Consider the following 20,927-nt stretch of genomic DNA (forward strand, 5'->3'; position numbering starts at 1 on the left):
AGATAGTAAAGTAACAGGGTATAGTTTATTAACTGATTGATTATAATTTCTATTTTTTTTGGTAGCATAGATAGTATCAGTTTGAATGCTCTTGTATGATTTTCTATAATGAAAAATCGATGGGATCTCCATAAGCTCGCTCAAGTATATGCTTAATTTGTATGGGTCGGGTAGTCGGGTGGTAGGTGGAATGTCCAAACCCGACGCAACGGTGACGCTTCTCGAGTTAAGATGATCCATCGATTCCATCCTATTCGAGGGAGGCCCAACTGCTGGTCCAAAGGGAAATAAGACCCCATGTCCATGTCCCCATCCATACAATCAAATTGAACAATCCGCTTCCACTTTCCACAATAAGCGGACGCATCAAATCTGTGAATTGGGTTAATTAATTGGTCACACCGTCCTTGTGATTTTTCAAGTGCTAAATCCTTATAAATACCCTCACTCTCTTGGCCAAAACTCAACTAAACCAAACTTCACTCAATTAACTCTTGATTGTTGATATATCATATATATATAACAAACACACACACACACAAAGAAAATACAACTATATATAGACATGGCCGAAGAGCACCGTTCCCGCGGTTTCTTCCACCACCACCGCAAGGAGGAGACACCAGCCGATGAGGAAGTCATTCAGGAGACAGCATACAGCACCGGCGCTGACAAGTACGGTGACAGTACTTACTCCTCCGAGACCAAATATGGTGCCAGCGCTGACCAGTATGGCGACAGTACTTACGCTTCTGAGACCACCGGCTACTCTACCGGGGGATACAAAGGGTCCGGCGGCGGTTACTCCGCCAGTGAGTACAAGGAGAACACGGGCTACTCCACCGGGGGGTACAAGGAGTCAGGTGGTGGGTACAACGAGAGTGGTGGTTACTCGACTGGTGGCGGGTATAACCAGACCACAGGTGGGTACAGTGACACGAGTGATTACTCGGACAAGTACAGCAGCCAGACTACAGCTGTAGCCTCTGGGCCAACTGACGAGGAGGAGTATGAGAAGTACAAGAAGGAGGAGAAGCACTACAAGCACAAGGAGCACCTCGGCGAGATGGGTGCACTTGCAGCCGGCGGCTTTGCTCTGGTACTTGTTTCTTCAATCAAATAATTTTATTCTTTACATATAAATAAACTTGTATATATATATTTGAAATCTATTTAATTTTGTTTTCTTAAAAATAGTACGAGAAACATGAGACAAAGAAAGACCCGGAGCATGCCCGAAGGCACAAGATTGAGGAGGAAATTGCAGCTGCAGCAGCAGTTGGGGGCGGTGGCTATGCGTTCCACGAGCACCATGAGAAAAAGGAGGCTGAGGATGAGGCGGAGGAGCATGAAGGAAAGAAAAAGCACCACTTCTTTTGAAATCAGATTTACATTAAAAAAAAAAAAATGAATCATATATTACCCCTTCATCATTTTCTTCCATTTGAACGTGTTTGTCGTCTGAGTGCGAATTGCTTTGAACTTTCTTTAATTTTCCCTTTATCATCATCTAGTATTGGGTGTTTGTGCAGTGGAATAAGGAAAGGATGCCAAGTGGTGTGGTTTGATTTATGACTTGTATGTGAACTTTTCTTCTAAGATTTTGTGTATGTATTAATTTTTGTATTTTGATTGCTTTTCTCCGATTATTGCTCTTGAGAATTACTTAATTATTATTTTCTGGGACTCGTTCATGCACAGTGGACCTGGGGAATCAATGCACTTCATTGTTTCTGAAATATTAGTTACAAGGACATGTTGAATACTGATGCGTAATACCAGCTGAAAAATCAATTAGAAACTTTACTTAATTTAGCAACATGAAGCTATAGATTATATACCAGTATACCACAAATAGCGGCCGGTAGATGAATAATTTGTAGTTTGTACCAATGCTTTGATTCAATCGTTGTACAAATTCAAGTAAATCCATGACTTAATTAATTAGATCGATGTTGCTGTCAGCATAAGGAATATATATATATCCAACTTCCAAAACTACATATATCCTCATTATATGCATCCCCGGGCTGAACCTATAGATCATCTATAGCAACCAAAAATTATTTTTTGATTTTTTCTCATTTTAGAAGCTTTTACTAATTTGCAAATTAAATGGATGACGAGAACAATTAAGAAGCACCATCACCATTATTTCCACCACCATCGCGACGACAATGTAAAGCACTATGACAAGAATCACGAACACCCCGAGCGAGATTGGTGCACTTGCGGCTGCAGCCTAGCTATGCTCGATCGGGTATATCTATATATCTATTGTGACAAAGAGCAACTTTAATTATCACAATAAGACGCCCGACTAAATCTGTGGATTTCATCTCCTATCGAATCAATTGCCCACTTTAACTGATGAGATGTCCACACAGCAATTAATGAGGGAAAAAAAAGTCTTCTTGTCAAAAAATTCAAAGATAAAGACATTTTACAAGATAAATTATAATAAATTATTTACAAATAAACAGATAATAAAAGTGTGAAAGAGGATAAGTTAGCTGCAATAAAAGGCAGATAACAGACAACAACATCATTCATTTAAAAACTTTATATTTTTTCTTTTCTTTTACTTTATTACCCCCTTTTAAAAAATATATGCTAATTTAATAGCACGAGAAACACGAGGCAGAGAAAGACCCGGAGCATGCGCACAGGCACAAATTAGAGGCAAAGATGGCCGAAGCTGCCGTCTTGGCAAGTGGAGGATACGCCTTGCATGAGCACCATGACAAAAACGAGGAGCATCATGAGCAATACATGAGAAGAAGCATCATTTATTGTAAACTCTGAAGCGCTGCTCAGCCTGTTTCTGCCAAGGTTTCATAAAAGGAATTAAACATAAAATTTAGGAAAAAGAGAAACATGTACCACTATTCTTCACTATCAAACCACACACCCACAGGAAAAAGAGAACCTTCAGATTTGAAAACTACTGGCTTCGGTATCCAGAGGTATACCAGATAGTCAGTCGAGCCTGGTCTGCTCCCACACAGACGGGTCAGTCTCCTGCGTGGAATTTCCGACAGAAAACCAGGATCACTCAACGGCAGCTAATGGAATGGGCGCAAGCAAAATTTAAAAACAAAGATACACACTTGACCAGATCAAAGTGGGTGCTACAACAATTAGACAGGGTTGAGGAAAAAAGAGAACTTAACACCGTTGAATTCAGACTGAGGATCAGGCTGCGTGAACACATATACAGACTGGCAGGGGATCGAGAAGAAAAATGGAAACAGCGTTCCGGGGCGAACTGGCTGAAGTTGGGAGATAAGAATACAAAATATTTTCATGCGGTGGCAAACGGAAGGAAAAATAATAACTCTATTTCAGGGCTGAAAACGGAACAGGGAACGCCCATTCCAGATTCGGAGCTTAAGAACCACATCCATAGACACTTCAAGAACATGATGGGTCTGAGGGGCCCGAGAAGCAGACCTTTCGACTTACGTGGCAAGGTGGGGCCGGGTATGAATATGGCCTTGGGACATATGGACGGCATAATCTCTGAGCAAGAAATACTGGAGACCATTAACTGCATGCCTAAGGACAAAGCCAGTGGGCCAGACGGCCTACCGATTGAATTCTTCAGAGCATTCTGGCCAACGATCAAGGTAGATACTGTCTCACTAATTTACTTCCTTTTTGAAACAGGTGGAAACATTTCATGCCTGAACCAAGCCACTATCGCGCTGTTGCCCAAGAAATCCTCTCCGGTCGAAATTACCGATTACAGACCGATAAGCGTGATCAACACGGTGGTGAAGATAGCAACAAAGCTAATGGCGAACAGGCTACAACCGCACCTCCAGGAGCTCGTTGACAAGAACCAGACAGCATTCGTAAAAGGCCGTTCCATGATGGAATCGTTCCTTGTCACTAGAGAACTGTTGGCTTTCTGCTCCAAACAGAAACTGCCGGCGATCCTCTACAAGGTGGATTTCGAGAAAGCTTTTGATACGGTGGACTGGTGCTTCATGACCAACCTGCTCATTGAGAGAGGGTTCCCGCCTAAGTGGCTTTCGGCTATTATGACTATTCTGAGGTCTTCAACCTCAACAGTCAGAGTTAATGGGGTGCAGACAAGGCCAATAAAACACATGAGAGGCCTGCGTCAAGGCGACCCGCTGTCGCCTATGCTTTTCATACTCGTGGCTGATTCGTTAAATAGGTTCTTACAGAATGCTCAACCAGCAATGGGACCTCACGTCTTCCTCAAGACACAGGCCATTCAATTTGCAGATGACACGGTGATTATCTCAGAGGCACATCCAACCTCATTAAGCATCATCAGCCGGATCCTGTCGGTTTATGCTGAGTTATCAGGCCTCAAGATTAATAGATCCAAGAGTGCATTTGTCCCAATAGCACTTTCCCCAAACATGATCCAGGTCGTGTCTGGAATCCTGGCATCCCAGCCGGCTCAACTACCGTTGAAATACTTGGGTCTGCCGCTCACAATTAGGAAGCCAAGAAAGGTGCATTTCGAACCTATGCTTCAAGTGGTTAGAAGTCGGATCGAGGGTTGGAAAGCCAATCTTTTGTCATACGGGGGCCGCATTACGCTAGTAAAGGCTGTACTGTCAGCAATACCACTCCATTTCATGCAGGCTTTGAGGATGCCTAAGGGAGTGGTAAAGCACATTGACAAGATGAGGAGAAGCTTCTTATGGAGGGGAACCCAGGAATGTAAGGGTATCAACTGCCTGGCTAATTGGGAGACGACGTGTGCACTAAAGTCCAATGGGGGCATGGGCATTATGGATCTAGATCGCCAGAATGAAGCCCTGTTACTGAAGTGGATTTGGTGGTTACAACTTCACCCGGAAGGCCAATGGTCTCAGACGCTCAGACTCCTTTATGGAATAATGGACGAGAACACCCTCGCCCAGCGGGCATCAGAATCTTTCTTCATAAAGGACCTGGCACAACTGGTACCATTCTACACTAGTTCACTCAGGGTGCAAGCAGGTCAGCCGATAAGAGTATGGCGCTGGAGCAACACGGGCATGTTCACGGTGGCATCGGCATACTTGACCCTCCACAACACAGGTATTCAGTCAGCGCATCACCGGGAGTTATGGAAGCTGAAGGTACCAATGAAGGTCAGGGTTTTCATATGGTTAATGTTGCTCGATAGGATACTCACGCAGGAGAACTTAATTATACGCGGTTGTCAGGTAAACACGGGGTGCAAACTATGCAGTAGTACCAGCGTGGAGACATCGGGCCACATCATGTGGTCCTGCCCGCTTGCTAAAAGGTTTTGGCAAGGGTTATGTGCCCAAATTAATGTTCCAACGCGCACGGAGCAGAACATAGAGGATGCATGGCTCCGCGGCCGTAATTCATTGCAGGGAAGGACTAGGCAGCGATGGGACATGGCCTGGGCAGGTGGATGTTGGACACTTTGGAAAGAAAGGAACAGGAGGACCTTCTCTGGGACAAGCAAGATAGTGAGAATATTAATAGATGAATCCACAACCGATTTGCACAACTGGGAACTCTTTATATAGTTATAGGAATGCGGGAGGATTGTTAGATCAGGCAGGAGAGTATTGTGTACTTCTTGCAGCGTTATTTACTAAGTAGCTTAAATTCAAGTAGCTAGAGTGTATTGTAAATACTTTTCTTTTAATATATATCGTTGCCGACAAATTGTCGACAACCTTCAAAAAAAAAAATTTAGGAAAAATTTCTAGTGTGCCCATATAAATTTTAAAATAGCCAATATTTTCATGAAAACACCATAATATCCAATATTCCCATCAAAACTTGATATTATTTCATCTATCCTCATTTATTTATTTAACCCTTTTATTTCATTATTTTAAAAACTGAAATGACAAAATTGCCCTTTCATGCTAAATGAAGACCTTCCTTTAAGTTCTAACACAGATTGAATAGGAGGAAAAAAAAACGGTTGATATCACTCTAATCGTCTTCACCCCCACACAATCTCAAAAGAGAAGTGAAAGAAGAAGGGGCCAATGAGTTCACTTTTCCCATTACGAAAATGATTCGACAATAATCAAATAAAACCGTAAAGAATAAAAGCTTACTTAATTACCTTAAACCTGCCATTCAAGTATATGCAATATATCATGCATGCTTTATCGTATACATACAAGTAGCATATACAATAGGTCCTTAATTATATTAATGTCAAGTGCGAGAATTTGTACTAACTTAATTTTCACCCAACAAAATAAATTAAAAAAAATAAAAGATACAAAAATACAAAACGTGTATTGGAACATTTATTTATATATAGAGAGAGCTTTAATTAATTGTTTCTAACATCCTGGCCACTCTAATATTTGATCTTATATAGGGTCACCTCCGTCGTGGCATGGACATGGGGGTACCTTCAAAAAGGTCTTCTATATACTTCTCTATATCCTCTGGTGAAAACCTGATATACTTCTCTCTGTGTCTCCCTGAGCCCAAATGCTGCTCAAAACGACCCGTAAATGACCGATAAGCCGGTACCAACACTGCTGACACTGAAATCTTAAGCTCTGACTTGAGCTGTTCATCACTAACCACCCAAGCACTCTGTGTCCTGTGTATATCCTCAAACATCGAATTGAAGCTTTTGAAACGTTCCTTTAGCATTGTTTTATGTACGGTTCCTTTCACCGTTAAACCATCATCCTTAAGGCATGCAAGAATCTTAGTCCATGTTTCCCTCTGGTAATTCTTGTGGTATTTTCTTAGTTCACTGAACCGTTTACGTGCCCAAGAAGCCCCTAACAACATGCTGATCTCCTCGGATCCTTTGATCTTTTGTCCCATATAGCCGCCATTATTCATGAGGAATATGTAACTCAATGAAACATCCTTATATAGCTTCGACTTCTCCTCAATGTTTTCATTGAGGAGATCCATCAACTTAGTCAATTCTGCTGCGAAAGGGTTATTGTTATCATCTGATGCATTGTCATTATGGGGTGCTGGTTTGTAATGCTCCTTGAAGATATGCTCCATGGTGTTCTTGTACTCACAAACTAATTTGAGGTAGTTCATGACATAACGGGTTAGAGGATGAACACCACCTGCCATGGCTGATCTACTGCTGTCATCTTTAATTGACCTTTCTAGGTTACAGAAGATGGCAACAGCTGCTTCACCAAGATATGACCTGGCGGACTTAACCTCGGACTTGAGATCTAAGTTATATGATAACAAAGGATCATCAATATTGGCTTCCCCTTCACTGAGGAGGAGAGAACCAATTAAAAGTTCTGACTCCTTCAAGGTTTCATACATGTCAAGAACTTTAAACAACTTCTCGATGGATTGTGTTGTCATTACCACCGCCTCAGGAAAAGTTAGGTGGTAAATGATAGCTTCTCTTGCCAAGTTTTGGAAAAAATCAGAAGAAAACTTGGAATTACAAGAAAAGACCTTCTCGACAAGCTCACGCTCACATGGAATGACCTCTTTTATGGTGTGCTGGCAACTCTTTATCCACATAGGGATTTGTCCTTCTAATGTCTCCCATGGCATTCGAAGAATGTCATCAATGCTAGACCTCTCATAACCAAGAGATGAGATGATAGAACGGAATGCATTGTGTCTTGCAGTGGCGAATGCCTGGCAACACTCTGTGACATACCCAGCAGATATCATAGAATCAGCAATGCCTCGAAGCCGCTCAACAATTTTTGAAGTGTACGGCAGAGATGGTTTCTCTGATTTGCCTTGGGTTTCCTCTGGAGGTGGGGGGATGATACAACATAAATTAGCATTGCGGTCCTCTAGTAGGAGGAGATGAAACTCATCTTCAAGAAATACCATGCACCGGTGGAGGATGCTGCCTGATCTGTCAATGATTCGAGTGTACATTGAATTAGAGTAATGTTTAATAATCTCTGAGTTGATTATAGCTACACGGTTAATGGTGGCTAAGAGCGGGTGATCGTCATCCTCCGGGACCCACGGTTCATCCCCTGAGCAATATTTTATGATGACCTTTTCGACCACATCAAGAAACTTGCTGATGACAAGTTCTGGCAGTTCCGGTGGTGATTCAGCAGGTTGTTCCAGGTCATTGAGTGTGGCAAGAAATAGGTCAATTTCTTGCAAGATTGTTGCAAATTTGAGGATATGGTTTGCCTCCTCTGCATTGTTGGTATTGTTGTTGTTAGGTTCATTCTCAGATTTCTTATTTTTCTGGCCTTCTTTTATGTGGTTCTTCAGAAATTCTGCTGTTTTTTTCTCAATTGAGTTGGGATTGATGAAGCCTAACGAGAGAGTGCGTTGGATTTTCTTTCTGTGACTAGAAAAAGAGAAGCTATTGGACTTTTGAGGGATCAGGCGTCTCTCATTTTTCTCCATTTTTTGTGCTCTAGAGGATCAGATAGAAAAATAAAAAAGAAATCAGAATTGGGATTCTGTCTTAAACAAATGACTTGGCAAAAGAGAAATGAGAGATGATTGACCATGGGTCAAGTATCTCCTGTTACCTAAAAATAGATAGAATTAGCCTGTAAATTCTATATAAAATTAGCCTGTACAAGAAAATAGAGATGACTTAAAGTGTCAGAGGAGATGTCCAGAATAGAAAAGAAAAATGGATAGACATACCTCTGATATCTTACCTCAAACAATTTTAAGAAGAATATTCGCCTCTCCGGCTCAGTATAATAACCAAACCCAAAAAGATATGAATCGGTAACTTCTATTTTTATATTTGAATCATTCACTATTAGTATAACACACCAAACAAAATCAACAGTAGTAACAATAGAAACATGAATCACAGTTCAGCAGCAGGGGTGGAGCTGAAACAAGGAGGGGGGTAGTTGACAAAAATATTCAACATTAATTAGACTCTAGATGACAAAATAATTGCCACAATGGCAACAAACAAACAACCATGCACCGATTTGTATTCATGTCTCTGAAATAATATATGAGGTTGACTTGGGTTAGTGGTTTGCAAACGGGCCGGGCAAAACCCGTGGCAAGCGACGGGTAAACGGGCACGGGTACAACAGGTACACGGATACAACGGGCATGGGTACAACAAGTACATGGGTACAACAGGCATGAGTTCACGGGTTTTTTTTTTTTTTTCAAAAACCCTCATTTCAAACCCGTGCCCGTCTCAGGTTCGGGGGCAGGGCGGTCCGGGTTCACAGGTAGGCCGGTCCGGTCTAGGTTTTTTTTTCTTTTTTTTTGCTGGTTTTAGGTGCTTCAAGATTAGTGCTGAGTTGCATCCAAAGGTTCAAATAATCCATAATTCAATATGTACTCATTTAATTTGTTAAAAATATGTTTTCATTCCAATTTCGAATCGAAGGTTTGTAAAATATTACAGTGCGTACGAATATTATTACGTGTTTATAATTCGACTTTAAAAATCTTAATAGTTCAATATCAAATAGTGTATATATATATATATATATATAGAGGATGGCAAAGCTCAAATCGTTTGTTCCTGGACTAAGGAACAAACGATTCAGTTCTCTAATTTCCGAAGTTCAAATGGTCAATCCAAACCGTTAGATGTTTAATCTATATTAAAATGTGCTTGGAGACAAAATTTTATATTTTTTGGAATTTTTTTACTATTTATTAAGAGGGTTTGAAAGTCGCTGTTTTTATTAAAATTCTGCACCATAAAAAAACAGCGACTTTCAAATCATCTTAATAAATAGTAAAAAAATTCCAAAAAATATAAAATTTTGTCTCCAAGCACATTTTAATATAGATTAAACATCTAACGGTTTGGATCGGCCATTTGAACTTCGGAAATCAGAGAACTGAATTGTTTGTTCCTGAGTCCAGGAACAAATGATTTGAGCTTAGCCATCCTCTATATATATATATACATAAAATTATCAAGTCACATCTTTATAATTCCTAAATAAATAAAATTTGTAACTTATTTATAAAAATTATTCGATCAAAAATTTGTATATTTATTCAGCTAAGTACAAATCTATTTATTTATTTCTTTACACAAGTCATTTTATTTTATTTTCAAATTCTCATTCTAATTATATAGTTTCATATTTATTTATATCTTGAAATTTTTAGTTTACATTTTAAATTGATAATATATTTTCTAAACATTCATTTTGAATTGATAATATATTTTCTAAACGTTCATTTATTTTTAATAGGTTAAATAAATATAAATAAAAAATATCTTAAATTAATTACTTTAAAACAATAAAATATAAATAAAAAATTTCTTAAATCAATTACTTGAACTATGAAAAGGTGAGCAATTATTTTTATTTTATCAGCAATATTATGTGGAAATTTAGTGTTACGTTACGGAATTTTAACAATTAAAATTTCAAATGATTAAAAACAAGAATCGAAAATCGTGCTAACAAAATAGGAGTTTAAGCCTAAATTAATGCTTCTCTAAATAAGTACGTCAAGTGTGAATTGAAACCGCGTCGAAATTTCGAGATTTTGACACTTTATAGGTTCAGTGCGTCCGCACTGGTGGTGAATGCGGGTGACTGACCCGCACTGGCTTCTGTTTTCCTTAAATTGCTTTCGAAATTTCTGTGAGTGCAGATGGATTGACCCGCACTGGATATCAGTGCGTCCGCACTCATGAATTTCTGTGTTGATCTGAAATTCCTGAAAAATCGACTAAGTGCTAGGTGCGGATGGGCCAACCCGCGTTGGAGTCTCAGTGCGTCCGCACTGGGCTCAAACTTTTCCAAATTTTTCTGAAAATAACTGATAAGCCGAAATTGTATCTATTGAAACCTAGGGTTTGTTATGTAAATTAAGCCAAGTTTTGTTGAAATTAGGTTTAATTAGGTTAGAAATGTCCAAAAGTTCAAGTTACTGCCCTAGTTATGTTTGTTTTACAGGTAATCAAGTGTTTGGAGCTTAACGAAGCAAAACGGGTGAGTTAGCATGAAGATTGGAGCAACTGCCAACATCCATTGCGGCCCGAAATGGAGTTATTGCGGCCCGCAATGACTCTCCAGATTTTTCTGCGCAGTCTGTTAACTGCCTCCATTCATTGCAGCCCGCAATGAATGTATTGCGGCCCGCAATTAGGTCGGTTCAGAGCCCGAATTTGCTATTTTTGGTTAGTTATTTCTAGGTTTTAGAGAGGGGTATAAAAGGGGACCTGTAGAACAGATTGATGACGTTTTTTTAGGGTTAATTTCTGATTTTGAACAAGGAAGAGCAAGGAAAAGCAAGAAGAGAGAAGAAGGGAGAAGAGATCATTGATCAATCGGTTTTATTATTTTCTTTCCTTTGGAACTCTTTTATTCTTTTGATTTCAATTGTGTCTTAGCCATGACTGGCTAAGGGCTTTTCTAAGGTTGATTAGGGTTGTACTTGAAACTTTTGTTATGATTTAGTTGGTTTTATTTTATATATTATTGTTCTTTTCTATGATCTATTCTTTATTTTAATTGATTGTGAGGACTTAATCGAAATCACATGAAACCCTAGGATTTGGTATTTGCAATTGAGAAATTGAATATTAGGTCCAGACCATAAGGAATAGGGTATTTGATAGGCTAAGTACCGAGAGGTGATGCTTGTCTTATACGGGCTTTACCTAATAGTTTAGAGAATTGTGCCAAGTACCGAGAGGTGAAAGATAGTTTTCTAGATTTATTGGGACAGTAAGAACTTAATGACTTTAGATTAGGGTAGCCAAGTACCGAGAGGTGACGTTTATTCTAATTTAAAGATGGTATTAATATAGAGATATCCCTTTGTACCTACAACACCCAACTGTGCCTTCATAACTAAAAGAACAAATTTAATAAACCAATTAGTCATAACACTAGTGGATAGGAACCCTAAGAAACCCTAATTTCTCATTCTTGTTAAAAACCAAATTTCGCCTTAAGACTTTAGTTTAATTTAATTTAATCACAATCAAACCAACCAATTGAACAAACAAAAACCTCTTTACTTTCTTTTACTTTCTTTTACTAAATTAAATTGTTAGGTTAGACTTAGATATGTTATACTTAGGGGCACCTCTAAATGAACAAAAACTGAAAATAAATTGCAATTGAAAGTAAAAGAGATGAGTTTAGAGAAATTGACACGCGGGATGATAACGGAGTTCGGCAAAACAATGGCCTACGTCTCCGGGGCGTCGCAACCTCTTTCTAGGTGCGCCTTTCTATTACCCAATATGAAAGGATTACAATTGTGAACCGTGAGCCCTTACAAAACGGGAAGTCACGGCCAACGAGAGATGAGCGTCGGCGAGCCCTTACAACCAAGGGAAGTCACACGAGCAACTCGAGAACAAGAGAAACACTCAATAGATCACTCTAACCTAATCTAACTAGAGATTAGTGAAGTGGATTTGAGGTTGTTTGAGATTGATTGAGAGATATTGAAGTTTTAAGCTCAATCAACAATGGTGGAACCAAGCTCTCAGAAAATCGCCTCTTTTGAAGTTTAGGGACGGCTAGGTTAGATTTGAAAGTGATCCCTTCGGTCTATTTATAGTGGCAGCTCAAAAATGAGCTGATTGAGCTAAAAGGTTACAACGTTTTCCAGAAACGTTGGTAACGTTTTATGAGCCTTCAAAAGTCCGAGAGCTGCACCAAAACGTTACACAAACGTTTCAAAAATGTTACAACGGTTATAAAACGTTACAACGTTTATAAAACGTTACATAACGTTTTGCACTGTAAAAAACTTGATCAAAATCAGGAATTTCTGAAGTTTGGAAATTAATTAAAACGTTACCAACGTTTTAAAACGTTACCAACGTTTTAAAACGTTCAGAAAACGTTACAGCACCGTTTTTTGACTTTTTTTGACTTTTTTTGACTTTGATCGAGTTGTTTCACAGCGTTTTCTTAAGGTATAATCGTTATAACGTTTTACAAACGTTACCAACGTTTTTATCCTGTTGAAACAACATCAAAAACACTTTACCAAGTTTAGATTTTACAATTTACATTCTTGATAAGTCTTCATGATTTCTTCAGTTCAAGTATTCCATATTGCAATTCCATTTGACTTGAACCTGCATAATTCTAAAATAGAAGAAATCGTAAAATTCAATAATTGTATGTTTTTGCAAATTAGTCAAATAGACTAAAAGGATTATTGCTAGAACAACAATCTCCCCCTTTTGACGATTTGCAAAAACATACAATGCGAGTAAGTGCATAAATGAGAATTTTTTTTTTTTTTCAATTTGGTTTACCCAATTGTTATTTTGCACGTTTAGCAATTTCTCCCCCTTTTGGAAATCGACGAAAGGGAGAAAAATTAGCACAAATTAAGAGTGCTCCCCCTCAAAATATGCACTCCCCCTCAATTTAGTAATATGATGCCGATAATTACAAATGAGATAAAATTGAGGGATTACTCTAATACTTCATGTCAAACATTTTACAAATCCATTTAAATGTCGCAATTTTAAAGCAATGATTATCAATCGACAAATCAATTCAATGCATATCAATTCATATAAAATAATTCAATTCATGCATTTCTATATATCACACAACTTGTCAAGATTCTAAGATACACAATTCTACTCATTCAACAATTTTGCAATTTAACCCTTGACAAGTTATCAATTCACACAATTCAAATAATTCATACATCTCATACATACCAACAACAAATACCAAATTAACTAAGATATAGCAATTCAAGCAATTAACATTTTTGCATTCAAACCCTTAACAAGTTCACAATTCATGAGACTCAACAATTCAAGGATTTCGTGAAAATATTGACAATTTGGTTTTTGGTGTCGATATGTATGAGTCATAGCTAACACAAATATTTTTATTTTGCTTAGTTTTATGGCACTAGTGTTGTCACACATAATTGGTATGTAGCGGAAGCGAATTTCATAATTATGCAGAGTTTAGATTGCGCATAATATTTGTGTGTAACAACAACTATCAATGATCCAAGCATTTTGTTTATGAGATGCAATCAATCACTCCTACAATAGTATATATTAGTTATTGTTGAGTTAGTAACTAACACATACGTTGTTTAATCTCCCCCTTGATTTTTGGCAAATTGAATAAATTAGGGGAGATTATGTATGAATCTAAGCTAGTTTAACTTTAGGAACCCAAACAACATTTGAGTTGTTGTCTCCATTCCTAAACCTACACTCTAAGGAGGTATGGCCAATTTTGCAACAATAATTACAAAATGTAATTGATGGCTTTTGAGCAATAGAACCTTGCTTGAAAGCGGATTGGTATTGATGCTTAATTTCATGCATGCTACACCTACGACTATCATGAGACCTATTTGCAACTTTAGATGTGACACTCTTAGTTTTGTTGAAATCAAATCGATTATGATGTTGGGGAACATCTCTAGCTACACCATTTCTTTGAGTTTGGTTTTGTAAAGCATTTTTATTTTTAAGTTCATAAAACCATCCATCGGGTCCTTTGAAATAAGTTTTGTTTGACCCCTTTGGATTAAACATGTTCTTATCACTATTTTGAAAAGTATTTTTGTTCTTGAAATTTCTTTTATTGTACTTATACCTAAATGCATAATTTGGTGACTTTTTATCTTGTTTAGCATTTGAGGCATGAGAAGACTTCAATTTGGATGACTCCTTGTTCAAGGGAGTTAAACCCTTTTTGGTAAAGAATTGATAAGTTGAGTATTGCTCACAATTAAACTTAAGTTTGGCATTTGGAATACTTGAAGTTTGAGAATGTTCCCATTTTTCTTTTGGGCCTTGTATGTGATTGGATTTAAATGAGGATTTATCCTTCTCAAATCCAAGACCAACTCTATCTATTTTATGATAAGATTGATCATGTATCAAATTACTCACATAATAAGGATCTAGACTAGTGACATTTGAAGATTCACTAGGAGACCTTAATGCCCTATTTTCGGTCTCTAAGGTTTGAACTTTAACCTTTAATATGCCTATTTCACCTATGTGCGATGTTTTTAAATTCCTAACTTCACATTCTAACATGTCATTTTTAGCAATCAATTTTTGAATAATACCTTCCTTTTCAACCAAAATTCTATTGGACTCATCAAGGAGAGATTGCCACCTAGGTTCATCATCATACCGTGTTAGAATCTCATTTGTGAAATTGCTTGTATCATTGGTTTCTAACCGATTGGTACACAAGTCATATTTGGTCTCATCAATTGAATCATTATATTCTTCACCACCTTCTTCCTCATCGGTCAATTCATCTTCGGTATCAAGATCATTAAGACCAAAACTTAAATGTACCTCATTAGCGGAGCTAGTTGAGGCTTCAATTTCATCACCTTCCTTGTTGATGTTTCTTGATTTGACAAGGTCTTTAAGGAATTCGATGGTGATCTCATCGGTGATATTCTTGCTTGCGATAATCGAGTCGACATCAATTGCCGAGAGACCTTCATCTACACTTGCCATCAATGCAAGGTTTGTCTCTTGTTCATTTTCCGACTCCGTGTTGGATTGCTCGGCCTCGCTCTCATACGAGAATAAGGCTTGCAAGGCTTTAGCCTTTTTCTTGGCCTTGTACCCATCCAATTGGAAGCAAGTTTGAGTGGTGTGCCCTTTTCTATGACATGCGAAGCACGTCACTCTTTTATTCTTCTCTTCTCGTTCCTTGTTGTAATTTATTTCGAGATCAAGCATGTCTTGAAACATTTTGGATAGGAGAATGGTATTTTTGGAGGTCTTATGATCAATTTTGTTTATAAATTGATCATTTGAGAGACAAGTGTTTGAGGAGCTAGAAGGTTTTCGGTTTTGAGCCGGAAATGCCATGGTTTTGAATTTTGAACTTTGCTTTGGGTTTCCGGATTGCCGAAGTTTCTCTTCGAAGCTTCGTAAGTGTGCATAGAGGTCATCCGGTGTGAGTGAGTCATGTGTACCTTGAATTGCTTCTAGCGCACTCACCAAGCCGGACCATTTGTCTCTCATGAGCATGATCCTCAATAGCTTCCCTACAATTTTATTGTTAGAAAGCGGTTCTCCCAACTCGGTAAATTCATTTTGGATATGCATAAGTCTATTATACATATCCTCAATGCTTTCACCATCTTCAACCTTAAAGGTTTCAAATTTGGCTTCTAAACCGGTTAATTTGGTTCGTTTAATTTGGGTATTTCCCTCATACCGGTTTACAAGAGCATCCCACATTTCTTTTGCGGTTGAAGAGCTACCAAAGATTAAGGCAACCGATTCACTAACCAAGTTAATTATGGCATTAATTGCAAGATCATTGTCTTTCTTGGTTTGTTTGGATTCGGGAGTCTCGATTTTAATGTCGGTGGTAGTGGTAGTGAATATTGGTGTATACCCCTTGTTAACCACATCCCATAACTCAAGAATGTTTAAATAATTGATCATGGTTTTCTTCCAATGCATAAAATTTTTGGTCGAATTGCCAAAAATTAGGGGTTCCTTCACGGGTCTATAGGGTGCCATTTGACAAGTTGATCTAACTCTAATTAAGTGTGTCTTAATTTCAGTAACTTGCTCTGATACCACTTTGTTATACTTAGGGGCACCTCTAAATGAACAAAAACTGAAAATAAATTGCAATTGAAAGTAAAAGAGATGAGTTTAGAGAAATTGACACGCGGGATGATAACGGAGTTCGGCAAAACAATGGCCTACGTCTCCGGGGCGTCGCAACCTCTTTCTAGGTGCGCCTTTCTATTACCCAATATGAAAGGATTACAATTGTGAACCGTGAGCCCTTACAAAACGGGAAGTCACGGCCAACGAGAGATGAGCGTCGGCGAGCCCTTACAACCAAGGGAAGTCACACGAGCAACTCGAGAACAAGAGAAACACTCAATAGATCACTCTAACCTAATCTAACTAGAGATTAGTGAAGTGGATTTGAGGTTGTTTGAGATTGATTGAGAGATATTGAAGTTTTAAGCTCAATCAACAATGGTGGAACCAAGCTCTCAGAAAATCGCCTCTTTTGAAGTTTAGGGACGGCTAGGTTAGATTTGAAAGTGATCCCTTCGGTCTATTTATAGTGGCAGCTCAAAAATGAGCTGATTGAGCTAAAACGTTACAACGTTTTCCAGAAACGTTGGTAACGTTTTATGAGCCTTCAAAAGTCTGAGAGCTGCACCAAAACGTTACACAAACGTTTCAAAAACGTTACAACGGTTATAAAACGTTACAACGTTTATAAAACGTTACATAACGTTTTGCACTGTAAAAAACTTGATCAAAATCAGGAATTTCTGAAGTTTGGAAATTAATTAAAACGTTCAGAAAACGTTACCAACGTTTTAAAACGTTCAGAAAACGTTACCAACGTTTTAAAACGTTACAGCACCGTTTTTTGACTTTTTTTGACTTTTTTTGACTTTGATCGAGTTGTTTCACAGCGTTTTCTTAAGGTATAATCGTTATAACGTTTTACAAACGTTACCAACGTTTTTATCCTGTTGAAACAACATCAAAAACACTTTACCAAGTTTAGATTTTACAATTTACATTCTTGATAAGTCTTCATGATTTCTTCAGTTCAAGTATTCCATATTGCAATTCCATTTGACTTGAACCTGCATAATTCTAAAATAGAAGAAATCGTAAAATTCAATAATTGTATGTTTTTGCAAATTAGTCAAATAGACTAAAAGGATTATTGCTAGAACAACAAGATATTCCGACTTGTCCCTGTGGAGACGATCCCTAAGTACTACTCGACAAGGTTGTACACTTGCAACCGAATTGAGCGTAAATTAGGATTTATTACTTGTATTGTAATAATCTACATCAATAACACTAAGTATTGAGTGCGTCTGCACTGATGGTGAGTGCGGGTGGATGACCTGCACTGACACCAGTTCTTTTTCCTGTGAAGCGCTGAAAATATCAACTAAGTGCTGCGTCCGCACTCAGATCCAGTGCGGGTGAGCGAACCGCACTGGATGATTATGAGGGTTTATTTGCATAATTCCTGTGTTCTTTCTCTCCCACTTCATTTTCTTTCCCCATTTTCTGTGATTTTTGCCCAAGAGAGAAGAAAAAAGAGTGAGAGAGCTTCATTTCCCTCTCAAACCCCCGATCGTTGCGAGAAATCGAAGTTGGAACCGCGCAAGTGGCCGTAGATCTCTCCTAGCCCTCTTATTCGGTATTCCTTTCTCTTCCTGTTTCTCTCAAAAATCTCAGATTTCTCGATTGATCGGGTTTTCATTTTAAACCTGATATTTGTGTTTGAATTGCTTGTAGACTAGCTCCTTGAGCTTCTTTGATTGTTTATTTGCCAATTCTTTCCCGATTTCATCTTGATTTCGAATTTCAATTTTTAGGGTTTCCGTGCCAAAACTGAAATTGGGCATAATCTTGAATTGATTAGTTTAATCCAACCGATTAGACTTGTAATCGGTAGGGTTACCTATTGACCTTAAATTTCTAGAACGTTTAACGGCTAATTTGAGGTTTTGTCCAAATTAGGGTTAACCAATCGGTAAATTGAATTGTTACGGGAACCAAATTTGTGAACCAGTAAATGAATTATTACTAAATTGAGATCGTATATGGTTTGGAAGACCCAAATGGAAATTGTGAGAAGTTAGAGATTCTTAAGCGAGAAAGAGGAGTAGAAAAGTATAAGCCCTAATATAACTCGAGTGAACATCTCGATCGTGAACCAGGGTTAAACCAAGTTTATGTGTAATATAGGCGTAGGCTCGGTCGAGCAAGACTTTGCGGGACACCTCGAGACGTCTGATCCATAAGTACGCGATACGCTCGTCGTAAACAGGTGCAGGATTCTTGGACTTGTTTGATATTTTATTTTCAGGAATTAAACTGTTTATTCGTTTGTCATGTTGAATGCTTAATTGTTGCATATTTTGAAATTCATGTTGTATATTGATTCTTGCATAAATGAGAATGATTTGAATTGTTCGGTTAAGGTTATTTGGCATGTTGGTATGGTTATTAATTTATTAGTTTTATTAATTGTTCTATATGTGAATGAAATTGCCAGGCCAACCTGTTTAGGCGGCTGGATAAGGTGACGGTGACCTATCCGTTGACCTGTTTTTGAATTTGCTAGGCCGACCTGTTTAGGCGGCTGGATAAGGTGATGGTGACCTATCCGTTCACCTGTTTCTGAATTTGCCAGACCGACCTGTTTAGGTGGCTGGATAAGGTGACGGTGACCTATCCGTTGACCTGTTTATGAATTTTTGCAAGGTTGATAGCTGATTTCGATCCTATTTGAATGAAATTGCAAAGTTGAGCAGTATGGCTGACTTTGATTTCGTGTGAATGCATTTTGTCAAGTTGACCTGTATAGGTGACTTGGAACCAGACCTTAGGAAATGGTTAAGCCAAACAGCTACAAATGGGTGTCAGATAAAGGGTCCAGTTCGGTGGAACGTCTGTAGGTGTCAATAACCCTACAGACGAGCGTTTGATAAAAGGGTCCATCTCGAAAGAACATCTGTAGTTGTTACAAGCCCTAATGAGTCGAATTAAGCCAAATATGTATTGTGTTTGAAATTCATCTTGGAAATTCCGTAAACTGTGATTCGGTTTATTATTTGTTGTCGAGCATATGCATTCATTTTTATTATGAATATGAATTGATTTGAATTGCTATGGTTTGGGTTTCATTTTTGAATATGGAGTTTGATTGCAAATCCAATAATCTAACTGTGGCAAATTCGCACTGAGAATTTATTCTCACCCCCACCCTTCGGGTTATTTTACAGGTACTGGTGCGACTGATTCCGGAGAGGCACGCGAATAGTAGGCCTTAGTAGTTTACCATCACATGACCCTAGATATGTTTCGTTGTATAGTTTTATAGTAGGCCTCATGGTTGGTATCCGGATGAGATACTTTTAATGTATTATATTCTGACCAGACTGTGTACTCTGATATATATATATATTTAGAAACTTGTTTTATAATATTATTGTCTGATTAAATTATTAATTACCTTATAAGCATACACGGTGTTGTTTGCTTACGGCGGGGTACTGTTGCAACCCGTGGCCGCGGGGTGTGACATTTAGCGAGGAAGGAGAGTTTGATGAAATAGACTACTAATCAAAAGTGAGGCTATGGTACCATGCATAGCGCGGATTATTACATATTATGAATCAATATTTTTGTTTTCAAAGTTTAAATAGTTAATTTGAATTGTTCAACATAATCTCCATATGAAAGTGTACTTGCATATTAAATTTTACATTTTTTTTGTTTTTTTTTACTATTTTTTAGATAGGTAGGTACCACTTTTGAATGGTCTAGAATTTTTATATCAAGTGATTTTCCATCTGTCTAAAAAATAGTAAATACAGAAATAGTACCATAGCCTATACATAGTACGGACCAATCCACACTATGCAGATTCACTAATCAGACTATCAATTGCAGGAACAAATGCTTTTTGTACGGTATACAAATAATTAATTAATACCGCGAGATTCAAAACTTTAAGTAAAATAAAAATAATAAACAACAGCGGCCACTATTATCTAATATATATATCGCCCTAGCTCATCCTAGACATATAAATAAAGCCCAAGTTCAACTTGGCCCAGCCTCTATAAGAGAGGGAATCCAACATGATGGATAGATGATAGATCGATCTTTCATTTAATTTATAACAGAAATCAGTGTGTACTCTTCATGTCTATCTTCGTTCAATTTGTATGATATATGCGGAATGAACCAACCTATCAATTCTTGCTTCAAAGTTCACACGTCAATCACAGCAAGAGGGAAAATGATGTTGTTTGGATCGACATATAAAGCCCGTAACAAGAATTGATGCAGAAAATAGACCGAAGCTAGCTAGATTGGATATTGAGATATATCAACTGGAAATGAAATTAGCAAAAACAATAGTCAGCGTCATGTTTTTGGCAATATACCATAAGTGTTGAAACCTATGTTTAGAAAACTCATAATAGAACAATAAGGAATCTCTTCAAACTAG

The 20,927-nt window shown here is 38.0% G+C and overlaps 1 protein-coding gene and 1 pseudogene across 1 annotated transcript; one reads left to right on the forward strand and one right to left on the reverse strand.

Annotated features, from left to right (window-relative positions):
• The first annotated feature begins 459 nt into the window (after positions 1-459).
• Positions 460-1,572, forward strand: LOC144550565 (uncharacterized). The gene is made up of 2 exons (XM_078298569.1): positions 460-1,099; positions 1,198-1,572. Exons 1-2 carry the CDS (start codon positions 566-568, stop codon positions 1,378-1,380), a joined length of 717 nt encoding a protein of 238 aa, XP_078154695.1. The 5' UTR covers positions 460-565; the 3' UTR covers positions 1,381-1,572.
• Positions 1,573-6,329: 4,757 nt separating this feature from the next.
• LOC144564773 (exocyst complex component EXO70C2 pseudogene) lies at positions 6,330-8,414 on the reverse strand (annotated as a pseudogene).
• Between the last annotated feature and the right edge of the window lie 12,513 nt (positions 8,415-20,927).

Source organism: Carex rostrata, chromosome 1 (genome assembly GCF_964058835.1).
Source record: "Carex rostrata chromosome 1, lpCarRost1.2, whole genome shotgun sequence".
Taxonomy (NCBI): domain Eukaryota; kingdom Viridiplantae; phylum Streptophyta; class Magnoliopsida; order Poales; family Cyperaceae; genus Carex; species Carex rostrata.